The sequence below is a fragment of the Crotalus tigris genome, unplaced genomic scaffold (genome assembly GCF_016545835.1).
Source record: "Crotalus tigris isolate CLP2741 ecotype Arizona unplaced genomic scaffold, ASM1654583v1 scf7180000023584.419172, whole genome shotgun sequence".
In the NCBI taxonomy this organism is placed as follows: Eukaryota; Metazoa; Chordata; class Lepidosauria; order Squamata; family Viperidae; genus Crotalus; species Crotalus tigris.
The window spans coordinates 4400-22500 of NW_024100059.1; the positions used below are offsets into that span (position 1 = coordinate 4400).

The 18101-nt window shown below is 37.9% G+C and overlaps 1 protein-coding gene across 5 annotated transcripts in view; it reads right to left on the reverse strand.

The window, feature by feature from the left end:
* Nucleotides 1-313: 313 nt before the first annotated feature.
* Nucleotides 314-18101, reverse strand: part of LOC120297125 (microtubule-associated serine/threonine-protein kinase 1-like) — a 67993-nt gene continuing 50205 nt past the window's right edge. For 2 of the 5 annotated variants that reach the window (XM_039319388.1, XM_039319386.1), the window contains 8 exons: nucleotides 16817-16895; nucleotides 15402-15562; nucleotides 13888-13963; nucleotides 13107-13316; nucleotides 12726-12827; nucleotides 5681-5813; nucleotides 3673-3740; nucleotides 319-779 (listed from right to left, as the gene is read on the reverse strand). In XM_039319388.1, the coding sequence (XP_039175322.1) occupies nucleotides 690-779; nucleotides 3673-3740; nucleotides 5681-5813; nucleotides 12726-12827; nucleotides 13107-13316; nucleotides 13888-13963; nucleotides 15402-15562; nucleotides 16817-16895 (919 nt within the window). In that variant the 3' untranslated portion in view covers nucleotides 319-689. The other 3 variants (XM_039319389.1, XM_039319387.1, XM_039319390.1) reach the window with 3 other exon arrangements.

Consider the following 18101-nt stretch of genomic DNA (forward strand, 5'->3'; position numbering starts at 1 on the left):
AAGGGGCTTTATGGCCCTCACTTCCTTCAGTAGACTTCAAAGAGCTGAATGCTGAATGTATGTTTATTATAACCTCAAAGTGTTAGCAACCAAGAACATTACCATAACAAGGAAGGGTATTTGCCTTTCATGTAGTTATCTGAAGTCTCCATCCAGACGGAAGAAAGAAGAAAGGGGGTGGAATTGTGATACTTGAAGCTATCACTGGAAGGGGGGTTGATTGGGTGGGACTACTGGGGAACCCCTTAAAACCTTGAATGGGAGAGCTTGAACCCCAAGTCCTGTCTAGCATGCCTGCAACCATTTTCTCTTAATAAAGGATTCCTGTTGGAAGAATTATTCCAAGAGTTCTGTCTTCTTAAGATGCAAAGTGGGGTGTTTAGTATTTGGTATCTACACTTCTCTTCAATACCAGGCTAAATTTATTTTATTTATCCATTAATCAATTGATCCAAACATTAAACTTTTTTTCAAAATTATAACCTATTTTTATGGCTCCTTTGAACCATTGTCCTAATTTATACTCCAGTTTGCTATAACTGTGGAGAGGAGCTACATCATCATTGTAGGAACAGAATGACTGGCCCAAGTAAACATTTGAAGCATTTAGAACTACAATGTTGACCCCAGAAGCAAGGATCCTTTCCTGCAGCTGATGGTCCAAGGAGCCTGATGTTAAGTTAGTGCACTCACCCATAGGCCCCATTGCTTATAAGTTTAATAGTTTCAAAGTCTCCTTCTCCTGGTGGCTTCTTTGGCTTTGGAGTAGTCCCACGACTCTGCAATGTTAAGGATTCAGAGTGTGAGGCCATGAATGGTCCATAAAGAAACAAGAATTCAGTTCTAACAGAAGTTTACCTTATAGGATGCTTTTTATATAGAAGTTAACACAACATTTGAATCTGAATTCTGTCATTCAGAAACAGTAGTCATTTTGTTTATATATGCAGGAATGTCAAAATTTAAAAAGAGTCAAGTGCACAATGAAATGCATAGTTAAGCAACAGCATTCAAGTCCTAATAATGCATTTTTTTTTTATCCAGGCAGAATCTCTGTTCTTCAGTAAAGAGCTACTATCACATGTATGTTCATCACATTCTCACCAATAAAGAACAGAAAACGTAGAACAAAGCTGCAGAACCCTTTCTAGGCTGCAAACCACAAAGCATGAAGGATAGAGAACAAAATCATGACTGATTCTATGTAAACTTTTAATCTTCTGTTGAGAGTTAATCTTTGCAAATCTTCAGAAAAAAATGTGAAGCCCTAAGTATTCTTCCACCATTTATTTACATTATAATATGTTTGCAGATTGATTTAATTGATTCGCTGTGATTTAAAAATCAAAAGAAAATACACCATTCAAATTTAATAAACTGAAAACAACACTGAAAACCTCATGCCGTCTGCCAATTTAACTCCATTTCCAAAGAGCAGCTGGTTAGCTTTCTAGTGCCTCTGAAACAATCATGTCTTTGATGATTTTCCAAAGGGGAAGAGGAGGTGGAAGAGGTTCCCTCTGTGTCTCTCTATTCAGCCTTTTCTGCTCAAAACAAACATGCCATCACTGAATTATTAAGAGACTGTGGTAAGGGAGAGATTGAGCAAGGGAAGCAGTTCCAGCCTGGGAAATAGTAAGATTCAGCAACAATGCACCCTCTGCACTAACCAATAACTAAGAGTAACATCCTAGGACCTAGACCATCCACCACTTTCTTCCACTTTCAGCCTATTCCTTTTCCCTCACACGTGCAGGTCCCATGCACAAGTCATCTATCCTCCATCTGTCTGTTTTGATTCTTGTCCAATCCGCCTACGATCATTTCTCCTCCTTACCTTTCTCTCTCTTCCATCAGTCACACTCATAAGCCATCATTCTCACCCAGGCCTCCCCCTCTTGTCCCTTAGCCACCCTTGTTACGCCTCTCTTTCATAGTCCTCCTCTCTTCCACAAGTGGATTTTTCTTCCAATCTTTTTCACATCCATTTCTAGCCATTGTTGCTGCCGCTGCCACTGGACAGAGCAATTTAGAAAGTCTCTCAAATCAGTTTGTCATAAGGACCAACAGTAGCTTTCCAACATCTTCAGTGCACTGTAAAAATCAAAAAATACATCTTGCCAGTAGGTCATTATTTTAGATTATTTAGCCACTCTCCCCAAAATATTGTAGGGAACGTAACTGAGATATAGGGCTCAGATTTTCATTAAAATAAAAGATATAGTAATGCATCCAGAGGGGATATCTACTTTAGATAGAAATTAGTCATAAAATTGCGTAAATACCATCTAGGGGAGAGGTCATAAAAATGAGGCTAGACAGCTGCATGCTGGCAGCCCTCCTCTCTTTTAAACTGCTGCCATCTTAAATGGCTAATTGGATCTGCTTTCATCATGACTGAACAAAAGTGATTAAGTTTCAGCATTCCCTCCAAACTTTTAAACTTTAAAATGTGAGATATGAAAATCCTAAATAAGCTACAGATTTTACTATATTTAGTCAGTGGATCAATCAACTTAATTTTTAGTTGGTTAACTAGTAGGAATCCAAATTACGGGCACATTTATTTCACTTTTTATTGAACAAAATATTAAAGATAGTCTTTCCTTGTAACAAGCAAAGCTGGCATTTGTTAACTGCATTGTACATAATTGCAAACATTCTTCAACAGCTCAAAACCACAGATCCCCCAAGCTAGAGTCCAAAGAGCTTGAAATATAATTAAACAAGTCCATGGGGGGTTTAGATGCATGTATTTTAGTTAACATGTGCTCCTCATTCCAATGTAAAAATAATTGTTGAAACTGAGGGAGGCTTGAGATATTATAATTTACTGCATAGGCAGTATTATTAGTTGCCCAAGGGCAAAAAGTAGGAAAAGTTAGTGCAAATCTCTTCCATAAGCAAAATCTAGTTTGGGCAGCTCTTTGAAATTAAGCTTCTGATTTAGAAATAATATTTATTGTTTCTTAATTAATCTTTCTAGAGAGCATTGCATGCACGAAACCCAGGTGGATTTACTACATAGAAATGCATTCTATGTTGATTCTCTCATCTGAATACATTAATATACATTGATTTAAATAGGACAGATGTAAGTATATTGAGGGAAAATTACCTTGGAAAGCTAAATACAGTATTAAATGAACATATGAAAAATACAATATATACATAGTGATTGAACAACATCACTATCCAAAGCAAAGTACTCTGAAGATCACATAAGTAGTGTTGCTATTTAAGTTACAGTAACACTTTTCCTCCCTAAGCATCCATACTAATGATGTCTAATTTATTTCTGGTTGTTGCCAGTAGAAACAGTACACAATTTTAGATATAATCCTGAATTTCAAAGACTGGTACTTCTGAACATGGGCATCTATGGGGAAGAAGGAAAGGCAAATGATAGGTGCCTGGTAAATGCCATAATTTATGTTTATACAGCTTTTTGAGTATTATACCACCACACATTTTTACTGAATCTCAGTCTTCTTACACAGATGGGGTGTTCTTCTGAGGCTTAGTATTAATGACAGACTTGCTTTCCCCTTGTTCTAAATGGGCATTTGCACAGAATGGTGAACAAATTGCAATAAAGGTACGTCTGTGGGAGTCCCTGTGTGGAGGAAAACTGGCTAGGATGGGGTTGGCCAAGCTGACCCGTATACTGACCTCGGCGAACTCTTCTGTCTCAGGTGTGTTGGATCCTCCACTATCGTGCTCCTCCACATACAGCACATCTGACGATAACAAGGTTTGGGGAGAGCCAAAGGGAACAAGGCTTTAGCAACCCCCATTGTCGTTTATGAAAGCACAGAAAGGGTGAAATCTAAATACACACAGAGCCATGCATATACACAAAGGCACATGCATGTGGTATAAATGGGTAGAGATGAAAGCTCCATGTGCTCCAATGGCAAATCAGAAGATTCAACCATGCACTTGCAAGCACATCTGCATGCAGCTCAACACACACAGATATGCAAAAGCCCCTTTATGCTGATGTGCACACATTGGGAATTTTATTCACACTCACAATGCAATATAAATGAACTCATGAAATCCGGCTTAGAGAAATATAGGTATATTTAAATACATGCACACATTTAACACTGGATGCAGATGAGCATATGCTACTTTGCCAGTGTGAAAATGTACACTGACAAGCTGAAGTATTAAAAAAAATACATTGTCCTAATGAAGAAACACGCAACAGACCTTCTAGCATCTGGGGCCTTTGATCTACCACTTTCCAGAATTTGTATGCAAATTCTATTACTACTTCTCTGTAAATCCAGATCATGATTCCTAGTTAGACAACTTTGAACAATTATCAATCCTGTTTCAGGATCAACCACACCTGATGAATCCATGCAACGCTTCCCCCATTGAGAGGAAAAACAGAAATGGATGAGAAGTCAACTTGAAGGAAAGGGGTTAACACCCATCTTTTGCACATCAGTCTGATAAAATCCAGAGCCCAGATGCTTACACCAAAGGTCCTAAAAATAAAAACAGAAGCCATTCCAAAAAAATCCTTCACATTGTGCACAGTTTGCTCTTAGTTTTACTCAGATGAAGCAAGCAGCATAACCCAGCTGTTGGAATCTGCCACCTGTAATAATTTCACAACCCTGGATATCGTGGATTGGAGTATCAACTTTTAGACAATTCAGCCCAATTCAACACACAACAATCAGAAAGTTATTTGGCTTGGTAAAAGTCTGAAAGGAGGGAAATTGAGAAATTTTTGTCAGTGTCTTTCCATACATTTTTAATGGCTATGTTGTATATATTTAGCTACAACTGAGGGGGGGGAAAGACAACGTGGTTCTGAATTTCATTAAGTCACCTTGTTTATGTAGAAGCATTGGAGGAACAGTTGATGCTGTAAAGTTTGCCGTAACATTGAAAACTGAGGTTTAAAGTCAAGATGAGAAAAGACTTGCTGTTCATCCAGCATCTTTTTGTTTTGTCACTTGAAGGATTCCAATGCCCTATCATAACTACACTTCTTCTACAACTAGGTAGGCAGATTTTCCTTTTACACCATCCCTGATGGTGACCATATGAATTTTAAATTTTAAAAAAGAAGTGTGCATGCTTGGGATTTTTAATAGTCAAGGCTTCATTATCAGCTTATCTCTTGTTCATATCCAAAAAGTGTCTATTTACTCCAGCATTCTTGAGAAGAATCCAGCAATCACCAAATAAAAAATAGTAATGCAGAAACTTCTAGTAGATGACAATTTACCTTCTTCTCCTTTCAGTTTGTTAATAAAATTTTAATAGCTCCTTAATAAATTTAACTTCTTTGTTCAGACCTTAGAAATATCCTGGCTAACTCTGCGGAACTAAATTCTGTGTCCATTTATTTATAATCTATCCTCTAAGTAGAATAGGTAGTCAGACAGATTTCCCTCAAAGCTGCATCAGGAACAAAAATGGCCCAAGAATAAAGAATTATATTGAAGAAAATGAACACATTTGTGCTATGTGGAATCCATGTAATGTTAACTTGAACAAATTGCCACGTATCCAATGGAGTTATGAGATGACCATGCTAATACATGCAAGAAATGACACACGTATGGTCACTTGTCATTTAACAAATATTGTGACTTGGGTACATATGCAGAGACAAGGCCACTTGGATAGCAGATAATTTTGGTTGTATTACCTGGAAATGGGTCTCGAGTCAGTCCCAACTGGCTTATGATGTAACGAGGAATATCTGTCTTTACCAGATGTCCCTCTTTGGCATGGTCCTCAGCTGCTTCCAGCAAGTGATAAAATTCCTCAGGATTAAATTCCTAGAGATAAGACACAGAGCAGGTTGGAATTAGGATGGAGATTAATAAAGAAGAACTGATTTCAGGAAACCACAAAAGAACCACAGCTAGGGAGATGGACGTGGACCTAGGTAACCGGACTCACAGGATCCATGGTCTGAAACAGCCTCTGTTCATCAGGCTAACTTTACCCTCAGTGTTTTTAGATGGAGGGTCTAAATTAATATGTAATTAATTGATAATTACATATGGAGGTGGTTATCTGAACTGCTTGTGAAATTCTGTGGATTAGGTTGGGCAATTTCAAAGTAAAATCTAAATGGAAGCCTTCACAGGGGAGAAAAAATAGTGAGAATCAAGAGGAATAGTTGCTAGAGCTGTTACATACTGAGATCCTTAGTAGACAAACATGACAACATTTCTCATGTCTATTCCTTGAACCTGATTATAAATCCAAATCCAGGAATACAAATGCACACCAACATACTTAACAGATAAATCAAGGATGAGGCTTGGATAGATAAGTAACTTTATTCAAATATTAAGCAGCCCTAATTATGATAAAGAACAGCATCAACAGAGTATACAGTTCTGTCTGTCTGTCTGTGTATGTGTGTTCACATATGCACAAGTTTAAAACTTAAGGGTTTTTCCTGCTATTTTGATGTATCAAGCTACTTGCAGTCCATCTGGCAGTTGATGGCAGTGGCACTGCATTTTCATAACTATCTTGTCTTTTCTCAGGCTCTGCATTTCCCGCTGTCATATTATCTATATGAAGCAAGGGAATTGGCAGTTTGGGAACTGAGATCTAGGAAAACATGGGGCTTTGCAGACCATAGAAATCGGTTGATGTGATATGCATTTTCAGAAAACACAACATTTATATAGAATCTAAACAACTAGATGCCACACAACCAAACGATTGGTTACTGCCTTCAGTACTGTAGATAATGTATGGTGAACATGGTAGCTGAATGCTAAAGGATCCACTGATTGTATTTTTTGACAGCAAGTGTATTCCAGCTGAGATGCCAACGTGTTCGCACCACTGTTGATCATTATGAACATTTTATGTTAAAGGCCATCAGTGAAATTTAGTGTTAATAAAGAGTTGCGGTTACTGAGATTTTGATTTCAACCACTGAAACATTTGTGTAGCTGAATCACTAGTAGATAAATTACAAGGATTTGTGAGCAAGATGGAGAAAGTCTGCAAAATTGCTAAATGGAGTGTCCATTTTTGAGGGAATATTCCTCAAAATGCTGGCTGCTGAAAAGAAACAGTGGGAGAAGGCCTTGCCTGTGGGATTTCCAGAAACCTTTGCCTAGCCATTGATGGACACAAGATACTGACTCCCTTCCCTAATCAGCTGACAGTTAACCTCTTACACTGAATACATGGTTAAGACTGTCTATCCTATCATGTGGCACTTTATATCAGTCTTGCTTAGCCTGGCCCTCTTTGGATGAGTTGGACTACAACTCCCATCATATCCTGCCATCATGCTGTGACTGACTGGATTTGTGACTGATGGGTCTAGTAGGGATTACATTGGAGAAGATTGCTTTGAGGAATTAAGAAGCCTCTTTAGGCTCTCGGATAGTTGCAGAGGAGCGGCGGTGTCCTCTGTGCACCGAGTATCTCCTTTGGGCCGACAGGGTAAAGATCGGCCAGTAAAATGGCCGATCATTTAGCTGCGCCAACCGCAAGCCTCAAGATCAGCTAAGCAAATGGACCCACCATGGAGAACTCGGTGAGACTTTCCTTTTACCTCTATTTTCTTTATGCCTGTGAAAAGTTTTTTTCCCCCTTTGGAATTACTCCCTTTTCTGGTGAAGGGCTTTTTAAATGGGGGAAGAGAAGCACAAAGGATTAAATTTATTTTTGTTTTATTGTTGATTTTATCTTTGGAGATTGGGAGCCTTAAGAAATTTTTTTATAATATTTAGAGAATACTGTCTGCTTTTACCTTTATGGTGTCTGGAAGGATTGAACATCTGATTACTTTTTGAGAGACACTCTGACAAATGTATTCATTGAACTTGCTACCTTTTCTTCGCTGGAAAAGCTTTTATTTTGTACAAAGGAAAAAGGCAAGGAAACTGGGAGGAGATGGATATTGTGATCGTTTTTACATATAGTCTCCTTTAAAAGGATAAGGATTTGAAAGATAATAAAGATGGAGGAAACTGGTGTAGATATTACTTATAAATATATTTTGGACAAAATTTTGGAAAATACGGAGAAGATAATTGCCTGTTCAAAGGAGATTTCTTTGTTTCGACAAGGCAAAAACAAGGACTAAGTGAAACATCAGTTTATACACAAGAGGCTTGTGCCCTGCTTATCAAGGTGGAAGAAGTAAATCCACAGTTGGACAATCAATTGATTTTGGAAAAAAGATTTGATATCAATGGACAAAGGACTTATGATAAGGAACTGGACAATCTTGTTTCAGAAGGACAAGTTGGTTTGCAGACGCCATTTGAATTTGAGATAGAGAAAAAAACATGGGAAGAAGAGAAACATGTGATTAAAGAGGACAATATAAAAGAAAGGATTTTAAGTGAAATTTACTTAATGTTAAAAGAAAGGGGAAATGATGTTCTGCTATGAATCATTCAGATTAATCACACTAATTTAACAAAATGTATAAGGGGAGCTTTCTTTTTGGAGTGTATAGTGTGGCAGGCAGAGGCCTGATTATGGAAACCTGTTTGGACTAGAAAGAAACCCAGAATAAGATACAAATATTAAATCTGATTATAGTAATGTGGTAAAGGCCTTACAGCAATTTGGATTGAGTTGGACTTGGATTTTGTTAAAAGGGCTTTATATGTTTTTATTATTAGAGATGGTATAATGAGAAAAGAACTGAAATATGGGAAATGATGGAATTAATTATTGAAGATTTGGAGACATAGTGAAAAACAACAGAATATTAATGAGAAAGAGAAGAATTTATTTTTGGAATTAATAATGCTTAAATAAAAAAAAACAATTGGGGCATCTGAATAGTAAATGAATATGTTAATTTAAGATTAAATATTTGTAAAATTAAGAAAGCATAATACAGGATTTTTGAGATGGATAATGAGTTTGTAAACTTTTATTGATTAATGAAATTCATATAGAGTGACATATTCAATGAAAATTTGTTTTAGAAATGTTTTAATAAGCCTATAACAACATAAATAGACAGGGAATGTTAGTTTATTTTTAATTATATAACTTGGATGAAATGTTATATTAGTGAATGAATTGGTTTTAGAAAGATATTGACTTGATTATAATGTTCTTAAGAAATGTAATTTTATAGATTAAATTTTTTATTGATTAATGTAGTTGATGGTTAGATATAGTGACGAATGAATTCATTTGAAAATGTATTAATTTGATTATAATATTCTATATAGATAGAGAGGGAAATTTTAAAGAAATACTGGGTATATATATGCTATGTTATTGCTTGTTTTTTAAAAAAATGGATCAACATGTTTCCACGTGGGTTCTTAAGCTGTGTTGGTGTAAACCTAATAAAAAGTACAATAAAAATTGTTTTGAAAAAAAAAGAGAAAAAAAAGAAGCCTCTTTACAGCTCCATTTATAATCTGACCTGGATGAAAAGGGAAAAAAGTGGAGAAGCTAAATAAACACAGCTAAGCATTTTCATTTTGTTTAAAATAAAACTCTATTCCCTATCGCAATTCTTTTAAAACCCATGTTTGAAACACAAGCTTTGTTTTTCTTATTTCCAGGTTGGAGAAAAGAGAGGCATAAACAAGAGCCCTTGTCTGCCATTCTTCTCTTTCTGATGCTCACGTGTTTCTGAACAGGACAACAAAGACAGAGTCAGCCTGGCCGGCTGAGAAAAAGTGTTTTGTGATTGGCTGCTGTGTTGTCAGGGTAACACACAGGCACCTTCAAAACTACTCTAAGCAGATACAAGCCAGGTTGATGATCTGAACCCTCCGATGATAAAGGGTAGAGCCAAGATGGGGAGATAGAAGGAATTCTTGAGCCAGGTGGAAGCTCACTCATGCTGCGCTCAGAACTGGTTTTCAATACCAGACTTAAAGGAGTATGTTAAGCAACAACATGGTGCTTGCATGTTCTCCACTTGGGAACCGACCTTTATAAAATAAGCTTAATTCCAGCTGAAAGAGGATTTCACTGCCTGCAGAGGAGGGCTTGTGATCATAGTTTTGGTGCTTAGGCAAAAATCCAAAGTCTCACCAAAAATTAAATTCCAAAGACTCATCATAGAATAGCATGGTGTACTATCCACAGAGAGCTCTGCTGAAAATCCCATTTAGGCAATCAGCAAAACCACTTCTTTAAAATAGGCTGTTTATTCATCAATCTTTTTATTTGGGACAATACTGTCTTTCAACAACTATCACCAGCACTAATTGACAGCCACTTTTTTTATAAATAGAATCATCTTGAAAGTTTAAAACAATCTCCTAAATCTTCCATATTAATCCAGCTGCTAGTTAACTCAAAGGCCAGATAAAAATATGTCTTTAATAAACCAAGAAAGTAGAGACCAATCTCATTTCTAAAGAAAAAAAAATCCACATTTGGATAGGAAGAAACCTTTCCTGCAAACCAGATGAATGAGCCTCTAGGAGCAATAACCAGACATGGTAGGTCCCTCAAACAACTGCAGGTAGTCCTCAACTTATGACCATAACTGAATTCAGAATTATGGTCTTAAGTCATTACAGTCATATGTCAAGGCATCACATAACTGGACCCAATTTTGTGTGACAGTTGTTAAGCAAATGAGGCAGTCATTACCAATGGGCATTCTGTGCCAGAAATTGAAAGTAAATACCAGAAATCAGCAAAAAATGTCTATAAAAAAGTCAGTCACGTGACTGTAGGATGCTGGAAATGTGCTGGAGAAGACTCATGCGAGTCCCCTGGACTGCAAGGCGATCAAACCGGTCAGTCCTAGAGGAGATCAACCCTGACTGCTTTTTAGAAGGCCAGATCCTGAAGTTGAAACTCAGGTACTTTGGCCACCTAATGAGAAGGAAGGACTCACTGGAGAAGAGCCTAATGCTGGGAAAGATTGAGGGCAATAGAAGAGGACAACAGAGAATGAGGTGGCTGGATGGAGTCACTGAAGCAGTAGGCGTCAACTTAAATAGACTCCAGAAGATGGTAGAGGACAGGAAGGCCTGGAGGAACGTTGTCCATGGGGTCGCGAAGGGTCAGACACGACTTCACAACTAACAACAAGAGTTGACAAACACCTAAAATGCAATTATCTGGGGGGGGGGAATATAGCTATCTTAACTTCAAAAACAGGTTGTATTTTGGGAGGGTATCCATCATAACGTTGAATGGTCGTTAAGTAACCAGTCATAAACTGAGCTGTAGTCCTTAACTTTTTTGAAGCATTAAATGTTGAAAAATAATCAGTATCTTTTAACTTTTGGAGCAATACAGTTAAAACATCATGTACTGGTTGAAAACCTAGCTCTCACATTTTACAGCAATGAAATTACCAGACCTGCTCTTCAAAACTACTGAAAACAGGTTGATAAAGCTGATAAACAAGTGATAAAGACCAGATGTGTGTCCTTACACTTATTGCTCTGAATTATTTCCAAATCCTTTGATTGATTTAAATGCTTTGTCATTCTTAATGGTGTCTCTTCCATTTTCTGATGCATAAATAATTTCTGAGAGCAGCTTTTCCCTGCTTCTAATTTGCTAGCCTTTAGGTTCTACCAGTACGGAGCAAAAAGGAATAGCATGTCCTCAGATTTATTAGAATGAAAATGACTCTTAATGAAAAACCTTTTCAGTCAACTGAATTATGTTCATCCTGCCTGGTTATTTGGTTCTTGTATTTTAAACCCTTTTCTGCATATTCTACTTTTCTTCTTTTTAATAAGAAATGAATGCCTTTCTGTCTGACAACTACATCTATAAGAAAGTATTCAAAAATGTCCTCAATTTTGCAGGAGCTGTTTTTTTTTAAATTTTCAGATACATTCTCAGTACTTGAAAGTGTAATGTTTTATAGATTCAATGACATCATTAGCTAATGAGGTTGCCCATTTCCTCTTTTTCCTCATGGCCTGTGTGCCAGCCTACCTATTTTGTCATCTACCTCACACCTTTTCCTCTTTTTCCCCTCAGCTGGTGTTGAAGTAGTAGCTGGTGTACCTGTTCTTTATTGTAATGTTCTCAGTAGTAAAGACTTCCTAAATGTCATAGCTCACTAGCCTCACCCAGTGCTTCTAATGTTTTTCCTTCCTCCTGTTCTTCCCCTGAGCTGCCAATGCTTCTGCTGCTGATGTGGATACATGCCAGGATCTCAGCCTTGGTTTTTTCCTGCTCTTATCTCCCACAAACCACTTCTGCCCAAGACCATTGTTTTGATCTGTATCTGCTCCAAATAAAGTCTGGAAGACAGCTGAGCCAGGTGAGCTATAATCTATCTCCCTTATCATCTCAGTTGCTAGGATAAGGGGAACTCTTCACTCACCCCTCTCTTCTGAATTCAGTGCAGGAAAGAGAGCTGCAAGAAGATAGAGGTTTTGTGTACATGTCTGTCCCTCTATCTATCTTTGTGTCTGTGCACTTGAGAACTGGATGTGTGCACAAGCAGCCCACAGTGACTCCACAATATCTCAAGCAAATTTTAAGGCCTAGTGAAATAAATATAAACAAGGAGAAAGAAAGACCAAATCATAACAATCTTCTTCCTAACTCCAACACTGCTATTTCCATACCTGTTAATTATGTGTTAATCTTCCCTGTGTGGAATGTTATATAGTCACTAAGATAGGCTTATGGTATGTTCGTATAGAAAGATCTATTGACAACAGGGGCACACACTGTAGGTCCTTCTGCCGATTCCAAGCATACCCACACATATGCATGCACTCCACCCTTCTATGCCTCACCAGGCATTCTAGTAGGCGAGCTGGACGGGAGATGATAATAAGTAGCTTCTTCACCAGTTGAGTGACAAAGGTCACCTCTTCACTCTCAGAGCGTTCATAAGCCTAGAAGCAACAGAAGAGATGGGGCTCATTAGTGAAGGAATTAGCCTGCCATTATGAAAGACCACAGCACTTACCAAATCTACCTCTCCATGACCTCATTACTGGAGTCTCTAATTCCACCGACTGACTAGGCCTTTCCAATTTCCATCACTTAAATCTATTTTGCCTCATAAAGGCTACTTCAAGTGAGCTTGATTTTTCAGACTGCTTTTGAACCAAGTGACCTATACGTTTTATTCCTATTTCTGGTATTTTATTTCCTGGACTGCTGACACTCACATCTTTCAATAGCTTCTCCATGTTCTCTTGCAACTCATAGAAATAGACGGTAGTGATGAGACCCTCCTGGGACTTGGCTAAACAGTCTCGTGCCAGTTCAATGACTTGGTGGTGGATGAAACTGAGCGCTCCATCAGCCAAAGGCAACACGCTGTCTGGCTCATAGGATTTAATGAAATCTTGCAGCTTCTCTTCCATCTGTGCTGTGGCCTATTGGGGTAAGAAACAATTCTTGCATAAGGTAAAAAAGGACAGTCCCAATAACTCAGACTAAGCCCTGGTTTTTTTTAAGCACAGAAAAGTATCTGAGAATCTTTATCCTCAAACTTTACACTGCATTAACCATGCTGTCCAGATTATGAAAGAGAGAGAGAAAGAAAGAAAGAAAGAGAGAGAGAGAGAGAGAGAGAGAGAGAGAGAGAGAGAGAGAGAGAGAGAGAGAGAGAGAGAGAGAAAGCCATTCATTTATTGTCTTTTTTAAGGGAATTATTCAGAATATTAGAACTTTTTCCTTAAATAAAAGTGTCCGCTCTATTCTAGTATCATTGAACCTATTGTCCTCTGACTTTGGTATCCCTTGTCTCTTTTCTCAATTCTTTTCTTGGAATATTAAAATATTCAGGAAAAAAAAGAGACAATATAAAGTGATTCTATTCATTGTCAAATTCATTTAAATGTCAAAAGAAGGTGGGACGGACCCAATCTTTCTGCCCCCAGCTTGGCTGCTCCTCCTCCCCCCCCAGTTTCAATGATTAGGCTCTTTTTCCTACTCAACCCTTACCTTGGGGAATCGCTCCTTATAAACATGATTCATCATTATTATCTCATTGTCATAGGAGGATGGAGACCGGCCCGGGCTGCCAAAATAAATAGATAAAAATCACGAATCAGTCCTTGGTGACAGTTTTTTCCATTTCTTTACACTTTCAATTTCCCTCAATTTTATTTGAAAATCTCATGCCATGTTTATTTTACCTTATTCAGTGAGGTGGTAAATACTATACTGCAGAGGTTGGCAGACAGCAGCTTGGTGTGTACTAAAAGATCCCTATATAAATTTCCACAGATTTCTCACTCTAAATTATTTAATAACAGCAGTACCAGAAGAAAACCCTTCCTTCTGACATTAGATGGTTGGAAAAAAAGAAATTGTGCGCATGGGAAGGAAGGATGAGCCAAAGAATACTATTTGTGCAACATTATTGTGAGTACTGAAAAGAATTTTCAGGTTAAGTGTGTGCTTATCCTAAGTGCACATCCACCCTAATGAGCCAGTATTTTGCATCTGGAGTCAACTGCTCAGTCTAGAAAAAAAGCAAAGTAGATCTCACAACATCAAATAACCCTACTCTTAGTGCACCCACTTCCACAACCATTAATCCTTAAACACCAACAAAATTGTGCACAAAATCAACCATAGACAACAAGCTGGGAAAAGGGAGTGTCGGCTGGGGTGGAAAAGCATGCAATGATAACTCCCATCTTATGTCCATGTTACCATCTACAGCCTGTACAACTGCAATAAAAGGTGAAACCTACAAAATGAGATCCCTCTTCTATTCTGAAAGTTTAACCTTTGATTAAGGTTGTGCATAATAATAATAATATAAGAAGTACTGTAACAATATTGCCACCATTTTGGAAACAGCATGGCATCTTTCTCCAACCTATTGTTCCCCAGATGTATGAGACTAACTTAACTTTTCTTTCAGGCTTCCCGTTTGGCTCATATCAGCATAGCAAGTTGATCTTCTCAGAAGTAAGAGTCAATGGGACTTGATAAGTGTACAAAAGGCTGTCTCTTTAAAAATGTGAACTGCAACATATTCCATATTTACTGGTATAAGTGATATTTTGTAGTTATTTTGTGATAAATGTTATGGCATGCTCTATTCCATTCCATTTTCTCTTTTAGAAAACTAAGTTCATTCCTTAAAACTACCATTTTGCCCTTTTCAAAAGTAGATCATACTTGCTTTGGATGAAGCTATTTTAGGGATGAGGAGTACCCTAAATTATTTAAGAGATATACAGCCATACTTCATAAAGGTCCTATAGATTTTAGGTCTCTAACTATTTCAATTTGTAAAATTGTGATACGAGATCAGCTAACTCGCTTAAATATATACAGTTGTTGTACGATTCCAGCAGGGGATTGTTTTAAGCTCTTTGGCATGAAGCGTCCCTTCAGAGTTGAGAAGGGACAGAAAAAAGAAAGCACATCGTATGGAATTGTACTGATCCTGCAGAGGAAAAAAATGCTGTTTAGGCTTGTCTTGGCTGCTCCATCCTTACCTGAGGCTCCGGGACCGGGGCCGCACTGCGGGAGACCGCCGCCCCCCGTCATCATCAGTTATACTCTCAGTGCTGCCAAAATGCTTGGACAGGAAGTGCAGCTCATCCATAGTTGGCTGATAAGGCAGCTGGTGAAGGCGCTCTTGGGAGGAGCAGGATGACTGTGAGGGACAGAAGCGATGGGATTGGTCACGTGACCATTCACCAATGCTGAGATGCAGCAACTCTATCATTTGCGTGTGCGTGTGCGTGTTTGTGTGTGTGTGTATGTGTGATTCCAAACCTGACACTGAAATACAGCTATTTCTGGGATATCTCCAGTTCCTCTATATGGGATGTTCAGCTTTCAAATACAATACATGGCAAAAAGCAAAATATAATCCAACTGCTAATTACAGGTAGTCCTCAAGTTACAACGGTTCATTTAGTGACCGTTCAAAGTTACACAAGTTCATTGAAAAATATCACTTATGACCATTTTTCACGCTTGTGACCACCGCAGCATCCCCATGGTCATGTGATCAAAATTCAGATGCTTGGCAACTGATTCATATTTATGAAGGTTGCAGCCACGTGATCACTTTTTGTGACCTTCTGACAAGCAAAGTCAATGGAGAAACAACTAACTTACCAACTGCAGTAATTCGCTGTGGCAAGAAAAGTCCTAAAATGGGTCAAAATTCACTTAACAAAAGTTTCACTTAGCAACAGAAATTTTGCTCAATTGTGGTCATAAGTTGAGGACTACCTGTACATATATTGCAATCAATCTACAGCTCTTTACATCAAGTCAGATCAACGGCTTACACAGTTCAGTACTGTCAATACTAACCAACAGGACTCTTCGTATTTTTGATGGTAACCCTACTTCTCCTCAGCAGTGAAGAGATTGAACTAGGGCCACTAGCATGCTACCTAGATGATCTGCCACATGAGAATTAAACTGTTGTTTATCTGTAACCAAGAAGCTCACATGGCATTACAAACGGTGAACTATGCACATCAGCATTATGGAGTATAAATGTGACTGTAGGCAACTCTATGGAATTAGAGGGAACAGCCACATCCAATCTGTTCCCTATGTTCCATTATCTCACCTATCAAATCAGAGAGCTTAACATTATGTAAACATTTTCCCTAGAAGTGCACTAATGTGCCTTAACAACACAGACTGAATCGTTCTCTTTCCCTGGCCCTTTGGATGACTTGCATTATGCAGAGTATACTGCATATAAAACTCTCTTGATGGTGTTGTTTGTCTGAGCAGTTGTCCTCTGGTGATCAGTGAGCTGGTTTTAACAATTTCTTCTGAACACATAAAGTACATTATTTCTAGTTCTCTGGGCATAGTGTTTCATAAGCAATACTGGCCTATAAAAGAGCTCTTTTATTTAAACAGTTTTTGTTTATCTTACTGATACTGTAGAACTTGGAGTGTTGGTTCCATATCCAGATGATGGTAGGGAAGCCAAAGACCAACGCCGGCCATCTGCCCTGAAAGTAACAGGGTGAATAAAAAAATGGGAATCCTTAAGATGGGATGGGTTTGGGGCAAATCACATAATGTATGTGACAACATCACTGGGCAAATGCTGTGATATATGCACTACTATCACCGGGATGTAAGTATATAACTGCTGCTTTTCACACATATACCATCGTCACATCTATCATTACCTTAATATCACTGTAATGCTGCTGATGTCACTGAACTTTAACTTACTCTAGTACTTACGAGTGAAAGGCAGAATTAATCCTGATTAGAAAAAGCAATTTTGTCATAAATACAGTTCAATCAATTGTGTCTCGTTTGCTGAAATGTCATTTACTGTAAATAACTAATATCTACAAGAGGAGTCAAATTTAGCTTCTCTGAAGATTCTGAGCCATTTAAGAGATTCTTAAGAAAATGTATGTTACAAAAGCTAGTTTAATCCTAAATGTTTTTAATCTAGGAAATCTAAGATTCTAAAAGTTCAGTTAGAAACAGCACCCACCACAAGATGTTAAACCGAGTAAATGCTGAGCTGTGATAAAGGTTTACTTGCCCACTGAATCTCGGTCATATCAAAACTAGCAGCTGATTTAAACTGTATAAGATTAATGCTAAGGCCATCAACAGTTGTGGAGGGTCATACTTTATTCTGTTGAAAAAAAGATTTGATGCAGCAAGAAATAAGACAAATGCAGCCCAGGGAAGCTATGAGATGGTTATGAATGGATGCCAATATCATATGTCACTCATATTTTAACCATAAAATATGATGGATATGACAAATGAGCTCCAATATGTAATAAACCCTCACCAAATAAACGTAAATCTGCTTATAACTCTCCAAAATTGCAGAGTAGGAGTTAAAGCAGGCTCCCCTAAACTGATGCATCCAGATGACTTGGCATTGGTCATACTGATCGAATGGGATAGCAATCCCACCCAAATGGAAAGTGCTAGATTGGAAATAGTAAACCAAAAGGGTCAATATTCTTATACTCCAGCCTGGATTTACATCTCTCTTCCCAGCTACATTTGTTCATCCTGACCCACCAGGGTTACATTGTGTCACCAGCCCAAATCAGTCTTTGTCACAGATTCTTCAGCAATATATTTATATGTTGGTGAAACTATTTTACTACTGAATGGATCTGAGTGGACAATGTTTCTGTGCAATAATTGAAACTTTTGATCCAAAGGTTTATGAA